Source organism: Nyctereutes procyonoides, unplaced genomic scaffold, assembly GCF_905146905.1.
Source record: "Nyctereutes procyonoides isolate TBG_1078 unplaced genomic scaffold, NYPRO_anot_genome, whole genome shotgun sequence".
NCBI classification, from domain to species: Eukaryota; Metazoa; Chordata; class Mammalia; order Carnivora; family Canidae; genus Nyctereutes; species Nyctereutes procyonoides.
This window is the reverse complement of record NW_026575031.1, coordinates 272,225-293,187: the sequence shown is the minus strand read 5'-3', so window position 1 is coordinate 293,187 and position 20,963 is coordinate 272,225. Positions and strand designations below refer to the sequence as shown.

At 58.1% G+C, this 20,963-nt stretch overlaps 2 protein-coding genes across 2 annotated transcripts; one reads left to right on the top strand and one right to left on the bottom strand.

Annotated features, from left to right (window-relative positions):
* The first annotated feature begins 1,540 nt into the window (after positions 1-1,540).
* On the top strand, positions 1,541-10,749 carry NUTM1 (NUT midline carcinoma family member 1). The gene is given in 8 exon segments (XM_055316757.1): positions 1,541-1,571; positions 3,199-3,375; positions 3,378-3,885; positions 5,921-6,049; positions 7,109-7,248; positions 7,715-7,986; positions 8,256-8,372; positions 8,725-10,749. Coding segments are annotated over 8 exon segments (3,375 nt in total). The 5' UTR covers positions 1,541-1,555; the 3' UTR covers positions 10,741-10,749.
* A 1,032-nt stretch (positions 10,750-11,781) lies between these two features.
* Positions 11,782-18,967, bottom strand: LPCAT4 (lysophosphatidylcholine acyltransferase 4). The gene is given in 15 exon segments (XM_055316917.1): positions 11,782-12,059; positions 12,295-12,451; positions 12,833-12,931; positions 14,053-14,185; positions 14,503-14,628; positions 14,883-14,965; positions 15,082-15,136; positions 15,730-15,764; positions 15,954-16,012; positions 16,293-16,353; positions 16,462-16,574; positions 16,937-16,966; positions 16,969-17,156; positions 17,480-17,622; positions 18,776-18,967. Coding segments are annotated over 15 exon segments (1,542 nt in total). The 5' UTR covers positions 18,881-18,967; the 3' UTR covers positions 11,782-11,904.
* Between the last annotated feature and the right edge of the window lie 1,996 nt (positions 18,968-20,963).

Here is a 20,963-nt window from a genome sequence, read left to right as displayed (position 1 = left end):
TAGGGTTATTTCGAGTTTTTAAAAGAACGTAGAAATTCTCTTTATAGGACTCTGATTTCTTTATGACCATTGGAGCCCAGTTATCATTACATTAAAGATTGTTGTTGCAGTGTTATTTACAATGGTAAAAGCATTGGAACATTTGTTAATTTTAATTTTGTTAATTTTGATTTTCTCGATTAATTTTATAACCAAGAAAAGCCTGAAAGGGTTTTTCTTTTCTTTTCCTTTCTTTTTTTTTTTTCTTTTCTTTTCTTTCTTTTCTTTTCTTTCTTTCTTTCTTTCTTTTTCTTTCTTTCTTTTTAAAGAATATAGTCTGTATTTATTTGTAGTTGCATAAAATATCTCTGTAAGGATTCACAGGAAACATATTATTGGTTTTCTCTGGGATAAAGAACTTGGTTCCAAAAAGAAAGAGGGAGGGAGAGAGAGAAGGAGAGAGAGAGAGAGAGATAGAAATCAGTTCCAGGGGAAAGAAGTAGGAAGGACACTTGCTGTATATTCCATTTTGCATAGTTTGACTTTAGAACCATGCGGATTTATTTCCCGTTTCAAAAACTAAAATCATTTAACAAAACCTTTTAACAACAAAATAAATTAACAAAAAAGGACTTTTTGGTTTTGGAATTTCAGGCTGAATGGCAGTTTTGGATAGAGTGGTGCTTTTCAGGCAAGGGTAAGCTGAACCTTCTGTGGACTGCAGGGCTGATGGTCGTGGACTGTCAGGGACTGCAGGACAGCTTTGTAAGCACATGTGTCACAGCCAGATGCCCAGGGTTTCATTTTTTTTTAATTTTTATTTATTTATGATAGTCACACAGAGAGAGAGAGAGAGAGAGAGAGAGAGAGAGAGAGAGAGAGACAGAGACACAGGCAGAGGGAGATGCAGGCTCCATGCACCGGGAGCCCGACGTGGGATTCGATCCCGGGTCTCCAGGACCGCGCCCTGGGCCAAAGGCAGGCGCCAAACCACTGCGCCACCCAGGGATCCCTGCCCAGGGTTTCTGAGACAATCCTAGTTTCAAACATTCCATTTATTTGATCCTTAGATACACAGACAATATGCTCTGAATTTGGTTTAGAAAATATAGGCAATGTTGAATTTAGTTAAGGGTCTGCCACAACCTATTCATAGAAAGTCAGGTACAGAACTGGGTAGGATTGGAAGGCACAAAACTGTATATATTGGGGAAGAAACGTATAGGTAATCGAGATGTAAAGCTGTATTGTTGGGAATCAAAAAGAATTTATAAATTGCCCAAAAAAGACACAATCAACAATCAAGTTGCTCTAGTCTGGCTTGGGGGGCACTCCTGGTTACTGCCTGCATCCCAGAGCCCCTTGGAACCTCTCTACCTGTGCCCCAGCCCCCCTCCCCTCCCCCACTGCAGAATGCCTTGAGTCCTAGATTCTAATTCCGTTCTGATCTGGTCTTTATCTTCCCTTCCTTGGATCCCTGTATCTACTGGGGCCAGGTTGCCCTCTGGGTCCTGGACCCGACTGTCTCATTCTGGAGGCTTCCGGACAGCCATAGTTAGTGTCCACACCTGAGAGGATGGCTTCGGATGGAGGTAAGTCTGCCAGCAGTGGAGAAGGTCCTGGCGATCTGCTCATGTCCTTGGGGATTCAGATTTGACACTTTACCCGGGGACCAGCTTTTGGGGCTGACCTCGAGGGATGTAAGAGCACTAGAGCCCTGCAAAGCCCTCTGTCTTGGGGAGGCTGGGGAAGGAGACTGTGCCATTACCATGGAGATTAGGGGATGAAGAGGGCCTCCCCGGAGGCAGATCGAAGCCCCTCAGAGGAAGGTGCTAGAGTGTAGGAAAGGAATGGCAGTTAGCAACTTGTTTCTTGGAAGAGGGATCTCTCCAACGTGTGTTTGTGTGGCAGGGGCAGGGCCGTGTGTGGCACAAGTACTTCCCCGGAGGGTTCAAGGGGAAGGTCCAAATCCCCATTTCTTTGGGCAACTGGAGCCTGCTCTAGAATGATGCCCTGAGAGCACTGGGTTGGAGCCAGTCTCGATCTTGTCGAGTGGGGTGGGTGGAGATGTTAGCTGCAAAACTGTTCCCCGGGTCATCTGTTGCCTCATCTGTAGAGCAATGTCCTCCCAAAAGTGAGACTGGAAGGTACCAGATGGGCCTCTGCTCAGAGTCTCGTGGCTCCTTTTCACCCTGGTGATGGCTCTCTTGCAGTTGTGGGGCGGCTTCCCTTGCCCTCCCAGGCCTGGAGACCTAGGTATCTCCAACCACAGTGAGAGCTGGGGCTTCCCTGAGATGCTTTTGGCTTTTCAGGCCTTTAGTCCTGTTTCGCATTGTGGAGAACTCCCAGGCTTCTGCTCTGTGATCAGGGTGATGAGTTGTCCCCTTCATGGTCAGGGAGTGGACACTCAGTGTGGTTAGTTTCCCCGGGGAATGTTCTTTAGTAGAGGGGCAGAACACTTGTATGAAATTGGGCAAATCACTTGTAACATGGTGAAAAATCTCAAGACACATGTCCTGAGGAATCACATACACATCTTATGTATGTGCCCTTGGGTTCTTAGGCCAGAGTCCACGTGGGTCCCCAGCACACACTGTGGTTAGGACTTCACTGTCCCTCCTTCACAGTGGACCCTAAATTTCTGCTCTTAGGCGTCCGAGCAGAAGGACTGCAGACAGCCTACATCACCAGACTGTAACATGTCCTGCAGCTGCTTAGAGCTCTGGAAACCTCCCTTCCTAGACCGCCCTCACAGCACTTGTTTCCTGGTCCTTATCTCTAGTCATTCCTGGCTGTTGTGTGACAAAATTTCTGGAAACCAAACATCTAATCCACCCACTCTGTCCAGGAAACAGTGCCTGTGTGAGCTGTGGTGGGGACCTCAGAGCCGTCGGGCGTGGGGCTAAGGTGGTTTGAACGTGTTTGGAGCGGGCGGGATGGGCCCCAGCACTTTTGTGCTGGGTGCAGTGTGTAGGGAGTGTGAGCCCAAGCGCCCAAGGGTCACGCAACTTCTCTAGGGCAAGCACTCTCACCCAGTAAGGGACGTCAAAATCCCTTTCAGAGGACAGTTGCCAACGCTGCAGGGTCCCCCAGCACACCCTTCCCTCACCTGTTGGGGCCGGGCGCTCTGAGTGCAGGGACTAAGTGGGATTCCAACGACCCACCCTCTGGCATCCTCTGCTCCTCCTTCATTCCTTCTTTTTCTTCTCATCTCAACAGCACCTCCACTGCCGGGACAGGATGTGACCCTGAAACCCGGTGCTGCCCTGTGTTCTTTCAGTGCACTCCCCTTCCCCCAGTCTGCTCCTGGCCCACCAGACCAGTCCCCCTGGGAGCCTCCTCCACAGCCCCCCCTGCCTCCAGCATTCTCTGCAGGGAACCCTCTGGTGCTCTCTGCTCTCCTAGCCCATTGTTGGTGACAGGGGATGGGGGCCCTGGGCCCACTGTGGCTGGAGATGTTGTCAAAGTCACGACGGAAGGGGCGCCGGTGGAGCCCTCTCAAACTCAGAGTTTCATCCTCACTCAGCCAGCCCTCAGTTGGATCGCTGCAGGGGCCCCTGAGGGTCCTCCCCGTCAATTCGTGACAGCCCCTAACGTGAAGACCCTTCTGCCCACCAAAGCCATTGCAGTGAGCCCAGAGGGCCTCCCGGGCCTTCCTGCTCAAGCTCCAACACCAGCTGCCCAACTGGCCTCCGTCGTGCGCCCAGAACAGGCTTGGCCAGGACCACACAGGGCAACCGGAGAAGGAGGTCCTTCGGCCGCCCAAGCCAAGCCGTCACTGGGTGACCTCTCCTATACCTCCAAAGGTGTTTATGAGAACTTCCGTCGCTGGCAGCGCTACAAAGCCTTGGTGCGGAGGCACCTATCTCACAGACCTGATGCAGAAGCCCTTTCCTGCTTTCTTATGTAAGTGGGGAGATCTGAGGTTAATTGTGCTAGCACTCCCAACAAGGAGTGCTTTGGGGTGGAGCAGGGATTGTGTGATTTAGGGGTCCTTGAGGGCAGGTCAGGAGGGTGCTAGAGATACTCTGTGAACAGGAAAGCATAAAGGTGATGCTGCTGCTGCTGCTGCTGAGCCTGTTTACCCACTTCCCAGGCTATATAAGCCTGCAGGTGTCTTCTCTCCAGTGATCCTCACAGCCCTGAGTTCAGGCGGGCGAGCATTTTAACATAATCCTCATTTGTAGAGGAGAAAACTGGAGCTCAGAGGTTTCCTGTCCTTAAGCTGAGGAACCGTAAGTGGAGCTCAGGTCTCTGGCACCTCATCTGAGGGCCTTCCCATCTATTTTATTACTGTCTGACCTCACACTGAGCCATCCAAACCAGCAGGATGGCTGTTGGGCCCTGACCCTTCCTGGAGAGTGGAGGCTGCTGTGGGGCTGGGCACAGGACGTGCTGCCCCCACCCCCCACTGTCCCCCTAGCTTATTCAGAATTCCAGTCGGTATAGTAGGCAGGTGGTAGAGTAGCCTAGGGACCCTGGCCTAGCCTCCGCTGCTTGTGGGACTGCTGATCCTGAGCGCCCCACACTGAGGCCTGAGCCCAGTTTTCTCATTTGGAAAGGGGCTGGTTGTACCTACCTCAGAGGGTTGCTGAGATGATGGAATGAGTCAGTATCTGTGACACTTGTAGCAGCGTGCCTGGCACAGACAGGGCCTCGTGGAGTGGCAGCTACTATCATCAGTACTGTTGTTATAAACGGGCAGTGTAGACAAGGGGAAGAATTCCCAAATGCCAGGGCTGCCTGTGAGTGGATGCCTAGCAAGGGACCTCAGGGTCAGGGGCTGCCTGTGGTGTTCATAAGGACGAGTGACTAGCCAGCTGTCTGGGGGAAGCTTCTCTTCTTCCCACCCAGACCCGCTGCCTCCCCCACCTGCACGGTGCTCCGGGCATCCTATGTCGACCACTGTGTAACACATACCAGGTTTTACTGGGCTGGAGAGACAGGTGTACTGTTCCTCAGCCTCTGGGCTTCTAGAGGAGTCTCCCCCTCCCCCCAACTCTGCAGTGAATACCTCTAAAGGCTCCCCCAGAGTCTTGGGTGTAGACCACCTTCCACTCCCTGCTTTCTCCAGATGGCCCTGGGTTCTCGTGGAGCCCGGCAGGCTGCATTTCTCCCTCCTGGCCTCTCCATGCCCTCCGTACTCAGGGGCCCCAGGTAGGGTCTCCTCCAGAGTACGATCCAGATTCTTGGCAACAGTCGCCCAGGAAGCTGGTTGAATTCGCGGTGCAGAGATCCTGGGGCCCTGGAATTTCTAATTAAAACATGCTCCAGCAGGTGATTCCAGGCATGTGCTTGAGGATGCAGGCAGGTCAGAAGGGCAAAGATGAATCACGAAGAGCTTGAGGAGTATTGACAGTGGACTGTGTGAAGGGCATCCCAGAGGCAAGAAGACACTTAAACACCAATAAATAAAAACGCCACACAGCCTTTCATCCTTTCATTAGACATTCATTTGGGTCAGGGAGTGCCCCCCCTTTTTTTTTTTGAAAGTAAGAGCCTTTGGGCAGGGTTAAGCCTACTTTACCGTGAATCCACTGCTTTAATAAGTGCTTTAACACTTATTATATCATATTAATTATATTATATATTATATTATTATTATAATAAGTGCTTTAACAAGTGCGTTCTTCCTAATGTTTAGTCAAGGGTGGCACTGTGAGGACTGGGGTGCTTGATTTCAAACTTTGGGGGTGGCATGGGCAGACTCAGTCATCTGATCTTGAGTGAGATTTGAAGATTTCAGCAGGAAGAAAGTCCAGTGTGGTAGATGGATGGATGGGAGGTTGGGGGTCTGGAGGTCCAACAAGCGGTGGAGCGTGACAAGGATCGGGAGGCAACTTAGATCTACTGAGGAACAGTGGGGTATGTTGAGGTGTTTGTGAGGACGGGTGGATTGGGGGTCCACTGTGGAACGTGACTGACCTGATGGGGGTTTTAGCCCCGTGCTTCGCTCCCTGGCCCGGCTGAAGCCTTCTATGACCCTGGAGGAGGGACTGCCAAGGGCTGTGCAGGAGTGGGAGCACACCAGCAACTTTGACCGGATGATCTTTTATGAGATGGCAGAAAAGTGAGTCTGAGCAACCCCCATTCTCCTGAGGGGTGCTGGGTGGCTGAGGGACAGGGGCATGAGTGATTATTAAAAGGGGTGCCAGGAGGACTGGTATAGACTAAGGTGGGGCCTCCTGGATTTTCACGGCTTCCACCACCTTGACCCTCGGGTTTTCCTGTCCTCCCTTGGAAGCTCCCCCTCCTTCAGATCCTGAATCGTACAGGTCCTTGATACTGAAGCTCCTAGAATGGGGTTGGGGTCCAACTGGTGTAAAAATGCCTTGCCAAAGGGACCTACCCATGGGGAGGTGAGCCCTCCAAGGCAGGTTCTCTCCTGTCTCACTGACCAGGTAGCTAGTGGCTGCTGATGCAGACCTTGAGACCACTCCTCCTCTGGAAAAACTGCCACAGAAATCCCCATTATCCCAGGGAGAGCCTGGTGTGTGTAGAGCTTGGTCAGGCCAAGGTCCTGGATGCCCACAGTGGTCTTCTGGTTCTCCATGATGGTCTCCTTGGTTAAAGAAGCAATTCTGAGGAAAATTAGCCCTTTCTTCTGAAGCTTAGTTTCCATTTCTTCCCTTGTAGACCTCTTAGAATTAGTGTTCCTGGCCCCCCAGGCCCGGCCTCAAGACTTGGGTCTCAGCACTGCCTCCTGGTGGGAAATGCCTTGAATTGCAAACCCCCCCCCCCCCCCCCCCGGCATTGTTTTGGGGTTTCAGGCATCCTTTGTGGCTGTTGGTGGAGGCAGACGGAGCCTAGCCGCCTAGCTGGGCTGGCAGTTGGGACCCTGTTGGGCCTTGGCCGGAGGCTATATTAAGGCTGTATTAATTGCCGCTGGATACACTCCATGATGCTGGGTGAGATCAGGGATGACATAGAAGTGAAAGCCGTGGCTGTGTCCTGGAGAAGCTTGACAAGCTCTAGACCGTTCATTTATCTCAACAAGTTTCCTAAGTGGTGGCTGCTGGTCAGGGATGTTGTGAGGTTTGCCCAGAATGGTTACTGGGCTCTCTGTGAGCAGCGCCCTCCCGGTGTCTGGCCTCCTCGGCACTGTCCAGGCCTTCCTCACCCTCTGCAGGTTCCTGGAGTTTGAGGCTGAGGAGGAGATGCAGATTCAGAACACGCAGCTGAGTAGTGGGCCCCAGGGCCTGCCTCCTGCAGCCCCTCTGAAACTCGACCCTCCGGGGCTTGTGGCCCCTGAGCTTAGCCAGCAGCCAGGTGAGGCTCCCCACCTCCAACAAGGGCCATGGACCAAAGGCTCCGAGGGGGTGTGCACAGAGCAGGCGTGCATTAGGGGAGGCAGCGCCTTTGCTTCTGCTCTGAGGTTCCACACAGGACACACGTGCACAGCAGGCTGGGTCTCTGGGTCCCTTCGTCCCAAACTTTGACCTTGGCCCAGTGAACCCATGGCTCTCTAAGTGAGACGTACATGACTGCATAATAGCTCATCTGCCTGGGAAGTGGGGGCTGGGTCAGAGGACGTCTCGGAATCTCAGGGCTTTCCAGATGCCTCAAACAGTGCTTCTCTGAGAGCCTCCGGTCCTCTCCCGGGCTGGTCCTGCTTCAGGCCGGCCCCAGCCCATGACCATCACGGCGAACCCGGATGGCTGCCCCAACTGACCCGGGGTGGGAGGCAGAGGCCACGGCCCCTCTGCCTCTCCCCATCCCTCCCCCACCCCTCTAGTGTACATTCCCAAAAAGGTGGCTCCCAGGGCACGCGCCCCCCGCCGGCGGCAGCGCAAACCCCAGAGGCCTGTGGTCCCTGAGGCGCCCAAGGAGGTCCCGCCGGAGGCTGTGAGGGAGTACGCTGACATCGTGGAAGGGCTGCTGGGGGCGTCGGACTGGAAACAGGACGACGAAGAAGAGCAGCAGCAGGACGAGGAAAGGATGTGTCCCGACCCAGGCCTCCTCAGCTACATCGACGAGCTTTGTTCTCAGGAGGTCTTTGTCTCCAAGGTGGGTCGAGTTTGCAGTCTGGTTTCTGGTGGAGCCTGGGGTGGAAACCAGGGAGCTGAAGACCCCGGGTTTGGCCTGAGGCAGTGAGGAACTAGGCAGTCTTCCTGCTGAGAGGTGGCTGTGACTGTGTGCCACTGGCAGTGGTCAGGGTTAATGACAGCCCTGGGTGGGGTGGTGGTGGGGTCAGGGACACGTGGCTCCTCTTGAGCCTCTCGCTTCGCAGGTTGCTTCCCATCAGGACTCCCATTATTTTTCCTGTGTTCCCCCAGGTGGAGGCCGTCATTCATCCTCGATTCCTGGCCGACCTGCTGTCCCCAGAGCAGCAGAGGGACCCGTTGGCCTTAATGGAGGAGCTGGAGCAGGAAGAAGGACTCAGCCTTGCCCAGGTACACCTGGGAGGTAGAAGTGTCACAGTAGGAAGCTTGTGTGACTATGTCTAGCCCTCCTCTGTCCTGGATGGTGGAACTCCTGGAGATGGACGGCCCCGGGGTTGGGGTTCAGGTTCAGGCCAAGCAGGCAAGACATTGTGGACACTCAGGGATGGGGAGCAAGTGTGCAGGATCAGAGCATGGGGATGCAGCCCATAGGGGCAACAGGAGGGGTGGCATCTGCTTTTGGTGCTGGGACCCGTGCCACTTGCTGGCATCCCTGCCCCGCACAGTACTGTCTCCTCACTGCCTCTGAGAGAGCCCTTCTCTCGGCCGCCTGGGGGACCATGTCTCCCTGTTCTCCTTCTAGCTGGTCCAGAAGAGGCTCCTGGCCTTGGAGGAGGAGGATGCGGAGGCCCCTCCTAGTTGCAGCGGAGCTCCGTCGGACTCTAGTCCCTCTGGTTCGGACGAGGATGAAGATGGGGGTGGGCGGCTTTGGCCCTCCCCTGGGCCTCGGGTTGCTGGGGGTGCTGTTCACTTGGGAAAGGCTGCTTCTCCAGGAGAACAGGGGAGAGAAGTCCAGGGTGGGGAGCGGGCTGTCGACGGCCTCCAAGAGGTGCACAGAGATGGGAATGCCGTGCCACCCCCCAGCAGCTGGGACCTGCAGCTGGACCTTCCAGCTCCACAGGGGCCTCGAGGGTCCAGAAACATGGAGAAGAGAGGGGCCAGGAAGGTGACAAATCAGATGTCCCCACATGGGGTTGACCCTCTAGGAGGTGTCATGTCACTGGGGCAGCCCCTGGTGGTTGACAGAATTGCCGAGACTCTGCCCCTTTGTTGGCAGGGAGGCCCCCCACCTGACCCGGGTTCCGGTTTGGGTGTGCGACTTGTAGAGCTGGCTCCTCTGCAAGGACAAGGGTCAGAAGAGCAGGTCCTGGGGCTGCAGACAGGACAGGGGCTAGGGGGGCCTGCAGTGCTTCCTCAAGAGATGGAGCCGTGTGCAGTGCCCCAGAAAGGCTCTTCAGGAGCCATGTGGGGGGATGACGGAGGTCCTCCGGGGGTTTCCAGTTACAATGAGAACCCCTCCCCCAGAGCGGCTGGTGACAGGGATGGGGATGTAGTCTCCCTCAGTCGGGGACTTTGGCTGAGCAGTGAGCTGGCCGCCGTGGGCTTGGAGTTGCCCTTACAAATGGAGGAGGTCATAGAGAACTTCCACAGCAGGGAGAGTGTCACTGAGCATCAGGGAGGCTGCCAGGCAGGGGGCTCCAGCAGCAGCAGTTCTCAGGGTCCTGGAGAAACCGTGGCACCTGGAGACGAGGGGGGCAGTGCAGTTCCCTGCGGAGGCACAACTGGCACATCTGCCCTGCAGAAGAGAAACGACTGCAGCCTGCCGGGCCCTCTGGTGGCCAGCAGCCCATCCTTGAGGCCTAACGTAAACTCCGAACAGGGCCCTGAGGCTGCCGGGGATCCCAGTAGTGGTCTGTGGGTGGAAGGATGCCCCCCTTTGCCGGAAGGCAGACTCAGTGCCCCCACCCTGGGACCTCCCAGAGAAACCCTTCAGCCCGCGTGTCCTGGCAACGTCCTGGTGCTGGGGGCCCAGGGTGTCCCCTCCTTTCCCCAGGCCGCTCTGGGGCCGTGGAGCGGAGGCCAGTCCAGTTCTCCTGTGTTGGAAGCCACAGAACAACACGTCCACCTACTGGATATTGGAGATGTCTGCGGCCTCCAGCTCGGGGGCCGTGAGGACATGGGCCCACCGCAGTTTACTTCCTATGCCACCCGGGGCCGGGGCAGGGAGGATGCTGACCTCCGGCAGCCTCCCGGCTTTGAGTCCCTCTCAGGGAATCGGGAGTCTCAGGCCCAGGGGCCGCCCAAAGCCGCGTGTCCCTGCCAGGGCCTGGGGCCCCCGAGCGATCGGTGGGGCGCCAGGGCCACCCTGGTTCTCTCAGGGGCCTCTCCTCTCAGTGAGTCCTGCAGCTCTGCGGACGGGGCCAGAGGGAAGCAGGGGGGCGAGGGGCAGGAGGAGGACGAGGGGCTCTCGGGCTTCGCCTACCTCCTGGCGTCCAAGCTGAGCCTGTCGCCGCGGGACCCTGCCCTGGGCCCTCAGCCAGCCCCGGGCCTGGCCCCGACGGCGCGGGGGCCCCACGGAGCGCGCCCCTGCCTGTCCACGGAGGTGGGCAGCCTCGACCCGGCCCCACGTGCCGCTGCTGCGCCTGGGAGGAGGACGGTGGGCGCGGGAGGCCCGGCTCCGGCTGCCGAGGGGCCCTACCCTGGCGCCCAGCCCGGCGTCTGCGGGGACGAGTCCCCAGGGCGGGCCCCACAGCCCCGCAAGCGGCGGCGGGACACCTTTGCCAGCGGCCGAAGGAAGAAACGGCGCCGTAGCCGGTAGGGGCGGGACCCCGAGCCCACCCGCCGGCCGCCCCGGGCAGGTCCGCACCCGGCACCCCGGGCGTCAGCCACGCTACTGCTGGGGCGGGGGGGGCGGGAGTCGCACTGGCTGGGCCGCGCCTCGAGGAGGGAGTCGTATGGGGAAGGGAAAAATAAAGACTGTTCTGGTTGTCGGGAAACGCTTGCCAAGTGCTCTTCCATGCTCGGGTCCCAGCGGTCAGGCTGGGAGGTGCTGAAGGGGCTGCAGGTGGTCCCAGGCCCCAGATGTGGGCACCTCCGAGCCTCCAGGTCAGCTCACTCCCTGAGAAGCTCCGGCCCTGGGACGTCCCCAGGGACCACCTTGCCTCTCCCCGTCCACACCCAAGAGCCTAGACTGGACAGGCCACTGCTATTGGGCTCCCTTGAAAAGTCTGTAGGATGGAAAGATGCCTTTTTTTTTTTTTAAACCTATCAGATCTCTGGGTTAGAGATCTAATTTCCTAAACGGAATTAATTTTCCATGCCTCTATCTAGACAGCACCTTTCTTAGGGGGGAAGACTTGTTTTTTCCCCCCTTCCTTGAATAGGCTGGACGGAAGGGGCTTAAATGTCCTCAATGCATCCATCCCCTGGGCAGACACGGTCCTGAAGCTGCTCTGAGCTGCAGGGCGGATGCAGTAGTTCTGGACATTGCTCTCTGCTCCCGGGGGGGGGGGGGGGCTGCATTCTCAGTAGGATTATTAAATATAAAATGGTACTATTTTTTTAATCTCTAACAAGGACAGAACAAGAGGGAATAGGCCGAAAAGAGGTTCCTGAGGAAGTCTGTTAAAATGTGCATGTATATATAACAGCAGGCACACGTAGGACGACAACAGAAGGGGGGGGGCTCCAAGAGCAGAATGACCTCTGCAGGGAGGACTGCCCTGGGGAACCTCAGGCTCTTCCCACTGGAGCAGGCAATTATTAATCCCTTTTGTTCCCAGCTGGTACTATCAATGGAACAGCCTCATTTTTTCTTAAATAGATATAGATATATATTTATATTTATATATAAAATAGTTTCTTACAAAAAAAAAAAAAACAGAAAAAACTTAAACAACAATAACGAAAAAATCAAGCAGGAGCAGAAGTGGGCTTGAGGCCCAGAGAGAGCAGGCCAAGGTGAGCTGGTAGGCGGAGGTGCTCAGTCACCCTTTGGCTTGGGCACTGGCACAGTCCCATTGGCCAGAGCAGCGGGGCTGCTGGGGAAAGAGGCAGGTGGCTTCCGGGACGGGCGCAGGTAGGTGTGGAGGAGTGTCCCGTGGAGCGGGTCATGGAGGGAGAAGTCCTGGAACTGACCTGGACACATCAGTGAGACAAGGAGAAAAGTAAAACGATCCAGGAAGGTGGGGGAGAAGGCAGCTTTAGTCCTTGGGAGTCGGGGTGCCCTGTCCTTCTCAACCTCTGCTTCACTTCTCCAGTCCAAGCTTCCATCCTCCAACCCCCCCATGGGGAACGCCCCCTCCAGCCACGGGCTCTAGTGTTTCCCCACCCCTCCCAGGGGCTGGTGGTGGCAGAGAAGGCTGTGACTCACAGAGGGAAAGGCCTTGGCGGGGTCCCGCCTGGCACAGCTCGGCATGCAAAGTCGCAGCGGCGGGGCGGGGTGACCCCAGCAGCAGGTGCAGGATGGTGCTGAAGCCGTCTTTGTACAGCAGCCGGCCCGCCTCCTCCACTTGCTCCTCGGCAAAGAGCTGGCACACAAGGGACCAAGTCAAGCCCCGTCCTCACGCCCCAGCCTCAGCCCCACAGCGCCCCGCAGGTTGGCCTCACAGGCTCCTCCCCTCTCCCCTCCTGAGAGGGCAGAAGAAGGGCCCCCTGTCTCCCCTGCCCCTTCTGCCCTGGGCCCTTTGTGCAGAACTAGAAACTGCAGAGCTGATGCTCTTGCCCTGTTCTCAGCCAGGCCTCAACGACGACTGGAGTTCTGTAGCCTAGAGAGGGTGGCACTCGGGTGGATGCTGAGCGCTTGGCATCCAGAAGCTACTGGGAACAGTACCCCACATAGGCCTCTTGGGTGGATCGGCAGGGCCACCACATGTCTCCCACCCCAATCCTGCCCCCGACCCTCCTGAGACCTCAAAGGCCAGGCGCATCAGCTCCTCCAGGCTCCTGCCCCCATCCAGAGCTGCCAGTGCCAAAGCCACATCTCGAAAGTCCACCAAACCCTCGGCATCCTGGAGGGAGAAACCCGGGCAGCATGAGGACCAACCCTGCGTTCTCCCTCTTGCCCTGGATTTTGGCTCCTCCCTCTCCTCAGCAAGCACGGAGATGACCTGGTGCCTGCTTGCCCCCAGATCTGTGAGCTCTAAACTCTCCAGGATTCCTCATGGGTTCACTCATCCCCACGCCACCTGGTGACAAAGCTTTCCACAGGGATCTCCCATAAATGCGAGGGAATCCCTCAGGAGTGAAGTTGTTACCATCAAGTGTCTGACGTACCTGGCACTGGAAAAACTGGTTCTCCGCTGACTCAGCCTACCCACTGGAGAACTGGTCTAGCAGACTAAAAGGGGGCCACTGGTATAATTCCCTACCAAAAAACCCAAGGACACCTGCCATGGTGAAACCACGCCACTCCAGTTTTGGCTCCGCTCTCTATAGGCTAGGTGAGAAGCTCCCCCTGACAGTCTGTCCTAAGCCAAGGAATCAGTGCCCCTGGCTCACTCTGAGGATGCTGAGAACCATGGTGTGCATCTTGAACCAAAGGGAGCTCTCGGAGGCCAGTGGTAGTCATTGGCAAATGTTAAGAATCTCCTAGGATTATTATAATGCAACAGGAACATATGATTAAGTCCCAGGAAATCTATGGAGTGCCCACATTCTTGGGATAGCTCAGGAATCCCTCTGAGAAGCTGTGGGTTACTTTTAACAAGCATCGCAAAGACTGGAGTCTCACACCCATCGCCGTCTAACTGTCCCATGTTTTCCCCTCCAGAGGTTACCTTCCCAGCCAACTCCTCCCTGCGACCCGGAGGTGCCCACAACGTTGTATGGTCCCCCGTCTCTGCCAATCTCTAAAGTGGTTTCAGAAACTTAGGGTCCTCACTGACCAATTATTTCTCCATTGTTCCTGCCACAGCGATTAAGACATTGCTCGTCAATGCACCAGGTACTCCATAAAAAACGAGTCTCCCGGTGGAGCTCAGGGGAGGAGCCCCTGACAGCTGCTGTGAGAACACCCTGTGCAGCTTCCAAGCCGGCCACCTCTGCGGCCAGTTGGACAGCGTCCTTCTAGCCTGCCAGTGTCAGCCGCAGGGCAGGGCCTGGGCTCTGGCCCGTGTCCCACCTCCTTTACCTGCTGGAAGTAGCTGAAGGCCCCAGCCGCTGTCTGTGGGTCAGAGAGCTGGAGCTGCTTGGCAAACTCCTCCTGGTTGATTCTCCGGCTGCGGCCTGGCTCTGCCCCGGCATCCACACGGCCAGGGGACAGCCTGCAATGGAGCAGTGTACTCAGCAGCTTCCTGAACACACTGCCCGGGTCCGCAGCCATCCAGCACGGGTGTACCTGTGTTCTCCTGATAAGGACTCTGACTCCCGGCCTCTGAGAGCCAGGCCTCCTTCCTCACTGCGCTTATTCCATAGCTTTCGCTCTCTTTTCACCTCCTTCCTATATTCCGTTATCTTAGAGACAAGTTCCTCTACCTTCCCACATGCTTTTTTACAACTTGCCTTCCTTCTTCCCATTTCTCTCTTCTTTCTTTTCTCCCTCCAGATGCCTGTGCCAAACCCTCCGTTCAAGGTCACTTACCCGGCCTTCCGAAGCACCTTTCCCAGTTCCCAGAGCTGTGGCTCCAGTGCCACCTTCAGCCGGCCCACCACAATCACAGGCAAGCTGCCTACAAACTCACACTCGGTGGCTGGAATGCCCAGGGCCCTATGCAGTGGAGGGCAATGGAACGGGGGTGGGGTGGGGGTGGGGGTGGGAAGGGGAACAAGGCACGAGAGACATTACTGGGTCTGGGCTGCTGAACACGGAGGAGACCAGGCCTCTGAACCACCCTGAGCTCAGCTGTTCAGAGCCCATCCCCCAGCCCACGCCCCCACCCTGCTTGGAACCTCAGTCCTTCACCTGCCCTGGCCTTCTGATGCCACATCTGTGCTATAGGAAATAGTCCATGGGATACTCACTGTGCCATCACCCTCTGGACGTTGTTGGCATACAGGGTGGGGTTCCCGCTCTCCTCTGGGCTGGGGTGGTATACAGGCAGGAACTGAAACACGCATGGCTCTCTCTCATCATGACCTCAAAGCTGTGGGGGACCACCCCCCCTCTTCTCCCTCCAGGGGTTCAGCCTGGCAGTATGGGAAATGTGGGGAGGTATCCTACCTCCACGTCCACGATGCTGCAGGGCTGAGAGGCTGTGAGCCACAAGACCTTCAGTCTAAGAGAAGAGAGACCTCAGATGCTCAGCAGTCTCTAACCAGGGGGCCTCCCACCCTAAGGAGGGGAGTGGGAAAGTTCCACCCACTCATGTAAAGTGGCCCCCTAACCATCTGGTGGGCTGGGCAGGTGTGTAGCAGGGACACACAGGGCAGGGGCCCCTAACCACCCGGTGGGCTGGGCAGGTGTGCAGCCAGGACACAGAGGGCAGGGCCAGAAGGCGGGAGGGCAAGAGAGAGGCTGACAGGGACGGGCTGGGGATGACCTGCCAGGGACAAGGTGTGAGCAACGACAGAAGAGGTGAGGCAGGCCTGCTGGTTCCCAAGTAGGGCCGCAGCGGGGAGACCACTTAGAACATGGCCGGGGAGTCAGAGGAGCTCGAATATGGCAGAAGAGTTGCAGGGGGGTGGCTGCAGGCACTTCGGGATCGTTTGGAGGTGAGAACAAACCGGGAAGCAGGCACCCCCTTCTCTAGAGTAGAGGTATCTTAAGGTGACAGTGACGAAGGTCTGTCTCGTCTGGAGACTGGAAGACGAGCCAGGACTTCTCTGGGGGCCCTGCTCCCACCCTCACCCCAGGGACCCCGAGACTCACACTCCAGGGCCCCTCCATGCCCAGCTGGTGGTATCCTGAGGAGAAGCAGAGGCCAGGGGACACATGTGTCACTTTTCATCCCGGCTGAGCCTCCTCGGGGAAAGCTCCCCCCTCCCCAGGTTCCCGTTCCCACCCCGCAAACCCATCCCACCGCCACAGGCAACGCTGCCACTGATTAAGGGTGGATGCGTGCTCCCCGCATCCTCCCCTGGACTCAGACTCACCAGACTGTTGGGGTATTGGATGAGGACGGGCTGTACAGGAACCCCGGCGATGAAGGCTCCTGAATCCCAGTCCCACCCCCCAGCCCCAGACAGAGGTTAGTTCATGGAGGCAGCTAGAAAGCAAGAGTGTCAGGTTCTGGGACGGTTCTGAAATGACGTCTGGTCTGGCTCCGCTTCGTTATAGTTTTCTTTCTGACTCCCAGAGACGTCTCAGGGTTGGCCAGGAAGTTCCCTCTCTTCCTTACTGTCGCTGTGCCACTTCCTGGGCCATTCCAGAGTGCCCTCCAAATCTGGGGCTCCTTTTTCCCACAGCCCACCCACCCCCATCATTTTATTCACCTGGCTTGAACTTGAGCAAAGCCTTCTTGTTGGAACAGGTGCCCTCAGGAAAGAATAGTACCTGGGGGGAGAATACCCCTGGAGTGAGCTGGGATGGCCCGAACGGGACAGAGGGGAGAAAAGCCTGTCTGGGAGCACATACAGGGGAGACTCTGACAGGCTTACCCACCTGGGGCCACTTGCCTCCGGAGGTAGCCCGTCTTCGGACCTCCTCCACCACTCTGCGCCGAGACGCTGGGTCATGCCGGGACACGAGGATGGCTTGGTTGAAGCGAAGAAGGGCTGGGGTCCAGAGAGAAGAGGAGTCACTGGATTCCTACCCAGGGGCATTCAAATCCGCAATCTCTCCGCTCCACAGTAGGAGGCACTGGCTTCTCAGTGACCTCTTTGCCCTGGAGACCCTCCTTTCCCTGTGCATTTCCTTGAGGCAAGTGATCAGAGGACCTCCCAACACCTGTGTGCACCAGCCCTTGGGTACTAAGGGGTATCCATTTGCATCTCACTCGCCAGCCATAGGCGATTTCCCTCCTGCCCTCTCCCTTCCCTGGAGGCCCATTCTTCTCTCCAGAGCATCTCGTATTCCTGCCCTTTCTGGCTCAGAGTTGTCATCTCTTCCCTCCTCCACCCCTCTAGTGCTCTCTCACCTCCAATTACAGGCACAGAAAGGTTCTCGGCCGGGACACAACCTTGGGCAGATCACAGGGCAGCAGAACGATGGGGTCGAAGAAAGTGGAGTGGGGAGCAGCAACAAGGACAGGGGCCTGAAGGCGAGAGGCCCGCTGGCCCCGGACACGAATTCGAAGGAAGCCCAGCAGGAAAAAGAGCAGGCGGCTGAGGCCCAGCACCCCATTGTGGCACACAGTCCTGCAGGGCAAGGCCAGGCATCAGCAGAGACGTAGTCCTGTCCCTCATCACCTCCAGGCTTAGGCACCCCAAAACACAGCTGCCCTTGCCTAGTCCTCCATTCCCCTGCCAAGGGGTTGGAGCCGGCCTACTTGGGACAGTCAGGGTGTACCACTGAGAGCTGAGGCCCTGGGTACTGGGTCTGAGCTGGGCTGACCCATGCTACCTGCCCAGGCTGAGGAGCAGCACCTCAGAACCCTTCCTCCCTTTCTTCTCAAGGAGGGAGAAGAAAGGGTAACATGGAAGCAGAGAAGTAGGGTCTCTGGGGGCTGAGCCCCACTTACTTCCTCCATCCAGTAATTGGCTCCTGCAGCTGCTCCTCCGTAAGACCAGCTACTTGCAGCCAGGCGAAGGGCCAGAGGAGAAAGAGGACAATAAAGGCCAGGAGCACTCGGATGGGGGCCAATAGTGCCCCCAGGAGGCAGAACTGCGGAGGGTGGGAGAAAACGCCCCTTCAGGACTGGAAGACCCTGTCTCCACTGCTTCCTTCTCCGCCAGCAATGGGGCAGGGGGCCACCCCCCCTGTAGGTCGGGAGCCAGTGGCGGTGGTGTGGGCACCGGCGGGGACCCAAGGTGAGATGGAGACACCAATAACAGCGACAGGATGAAGGATTCGTAGGATCCGACAGAATTTTTTTAATCATAGGACGCCTCCAGCCCTGGGTGAGGCTGTTCGGAGCCTTTCATGATTCGTGCGGAGGCGCCCGGCGCGGGGCTTGACAGGGAGGGGCCTGGACACAGGTGCCCTCCCCACCGCGCATCCGCAAGTAGCTCCCACGTCCAAGAGCAGCCAGGTGCGCGGTTCTGCTACCCCGGCCCTGGGAGGTGGCAGAGGCTTGGAGCACACAGGGGTCCACTGTCCTGGCCCAGGCCGACCTAGTTCCAGTCCACGGCACTCCCCGGGGACCGGGGGAGGGGGGGGCCAGCACCTGGCTCCCCAGCGCGGAGTCAGGGTTGCCAGGAGCCGGAGTGGCTCCGGGGCTGCCCCGGGGAGGCTGCGGGTAAACACGCCGAGCCCCAGGAGCCCGCCTCCGGGCGGTGAGGGAGCAAACCCTGGACACTCCCTTCCCACGCCCGTGCCCACTTCCTGCAGCCGGGCCCCCGCTCGGCCGCCCCGCCCCCCACCAGGAGGTGCTGCAGTGCGGGGAGCGGGAGCGGGAGGAGGGGGTGTCGGCTCGGCGCCGGGCTCGGGCTCCGGGGCTGCAAACCTCCTCCCTCTAATTTAGAGCCCCGGAGACGCCCCGGCAGGTCCCCGCCCCCACCCCCGCTTCCCGTAGCCCCCACCTCCATGCAGCCTGTCGGCCTCCGCAGGACGGGAAGCGCGTTCCCCAGCGTCCTCCGCCCTCACGGCTCCGTTGTCCCTCACCCTCGAGCCGCCCGTCGCCCCAGCCTGCTCCCTTCCCCAGGAGCCGTCGCCCCCGCCCGCCCGCCCGCCCCTCCCACGCGCTGCTCGGGGCTCCCACCCCGCAGGCCTCTCGCGCATCTCTTCTGCCGAGGCGCGTCCCCGGCTTCGCCTGCGCCCCGCACGGCCTCCCCGCACGGCCCCGCGCGCCCTCCCGACGCCCCCGCTCACACGCTACCTTCACCCTCTGCAGACGGGAGAGGTGCAGCTCGTGCACGAAGGGGTTGGGGGCGGCCGCGGGCTCGGGGGCGGGGTCGCGGGCCCCCGGGCTGCCCTGGCTCATAGCGGCGGGACGCGGCGCGAGCGAGGGCGCCCCAGCCCCGACCCCGGGCCCCGCTCTGCAGAGCAGCGGCTGCGGCTGCAGCGCTCCGGCCGGGGCCCCGCCTGGTGCCGGGCGCCGAGGGGCGGGGAGCAGGCGGCGCGGCCCGGCCCGCGTGGTCCGGGCGCCGCCGAGGGGCGGGGCCTCCAGCGCCCGGGCGCCCCGGCTCCTCCGCGCCCGCCGCCGCCCCTCCGGCCATTGTTCGGCGTCGGCCGCGCTCCGAGGCGCGCTGCCCCCGGCCCGCGTCCCCGGGCGGTCCCCTCGGAACGGGGCCGCGGGGTAGGCGCGGAGCTGGGAGCGTCCTGCGACCCTGCCCGGGCGTCGAGGTCACCGCGGGAGCGCGGGGGCGGCCCTTGGCGCTGGCGCCGCAGGAGAGGAGCGGAGCGCGCCGCGCGGGGGCTCGACCGGGGGCGGGCGGGGCCTGCTCTCCCCGGTTCGCCCGCTCCCTGCCGCTTCCCCCGGTGCCCGCGCCCCCCCCCCGCTCCCCCGCGGGCTCCGGCCACCTTGCACCGGTCACGGCGTTGCGGTGGCGGGAGAACTCGGGGCGCTCGTGCCCTCTGGCGGCCGTGGGGGGCTCAGCCTCGGCGGCCCCGCCCCCCCCCCCCCCCCCGGCCGCTCCCCGCCCCCGCCAGGTGCTTCCCTGAACCCGCGACGCCTGGCAGCCGGAGGGCCCGTGGGGCCCGGGAGGCCTCCCTTCCAGCCTAGCCCTAGTGTCTCCTCCGCGGGCGCCCTGCGGAGTCTGCGGCCTTCACGCTCGAGCTGCAGCCGTCTCGGGAGGCTCGAGAAGCGCCAGCGCCGGGGCGCCAGGCGGCGGGGGTCACAGAGGTCGGCAGCCTTGAAGCCCGGAGCGGGGAGCCCAGTCCCTAAGGTGACGCCGCGACCGGACAGACGGGAACGTCGCCGCAGGTGGAGGAAGCCCTGGGTTCGCCCCGCTGCTCTCAAGCTCCCGGGCGGGCCGCAGCACAGCATCAGCGCCCCCGACGGAGGCTGCAGTCTCCTTCGGCTACCCCAGGTCCCCTGCCTCCCTCCCGGCCCCATCGTGGACGTGCTGGATACCGACCCGGGCTCCCGACAGCATCCGCATTCTCGGGGAAAGAGCCGGATATCCTAACCAGAATTTATGTATTTCTTAAACACTTGGAAAAGATTCAGGGGCTCACTTACCTATTAAAAAACTTAAAAATCGGGATCCCTGGGTGGCGCAGCGGTTTGGCGCCTGCCTTTGGCCCAGGACACGATCCTGGAGACCCGGGATCGAATCCCACGTCGGGCTCCTGGTGCATGGAGCCTGCTTCTCCCTCTGCCTGTGTCTCTGCCTCTCTCTCTCTGTGTGTGACTATCATAAATAAATAAAAATTAAAAAAAACTTAAAAATCATTTCTAGCTTTATTGAGAAATTACTGACATGAGTTGAAGGTGTGCAATATGATGATCAGGTACATGTATATCTTCTATCTCCTTTCTAAGGCAGAGCAGGTTTCTATACATCTTGGGTTTCCCCAGGTAGTTAAAATATTTTCATGATTTTTTTCTTCAATTAAGGCAAGTCGTTAAATGCAGGGTTACACACGATTTGCTTTTTATGCATTTAATATTTTAACATGAATTATCTATAACCGCACCAGGAAGAGTTATCAAGCATAGGACTCAAACCCATAGAGTAATAATGATTATATGTAAATTGCTATGTAATTAAACGAAGCATGACTACATATGATCAATGATGTACAGAGAAAGTTTTGATACTAATTTCTGATTCTATGGCATTGATGAAAATCCTTAGGCAATGCATCTGGTACAGGTATCTGTTCTCTTATCATTGTCTTGTTCACCTTCTATGTCTTCTGCAATGTTCTCTCTCCTTGACACTTTCTGATGGGATGTTGCTTCCTTGTTTCAGGTTTCTTGTCACTGGTTGCAGATCCAACTCAGTGTCTGTGACAGTTTTTAACATTTTAAATAAACCTTCATTAACTTTTTGCAAACATGTCCTGCAAATGTGCATGCTATTAGCTGCTCATTGCCCGGGGTAGTTTCTTTGTCTTTG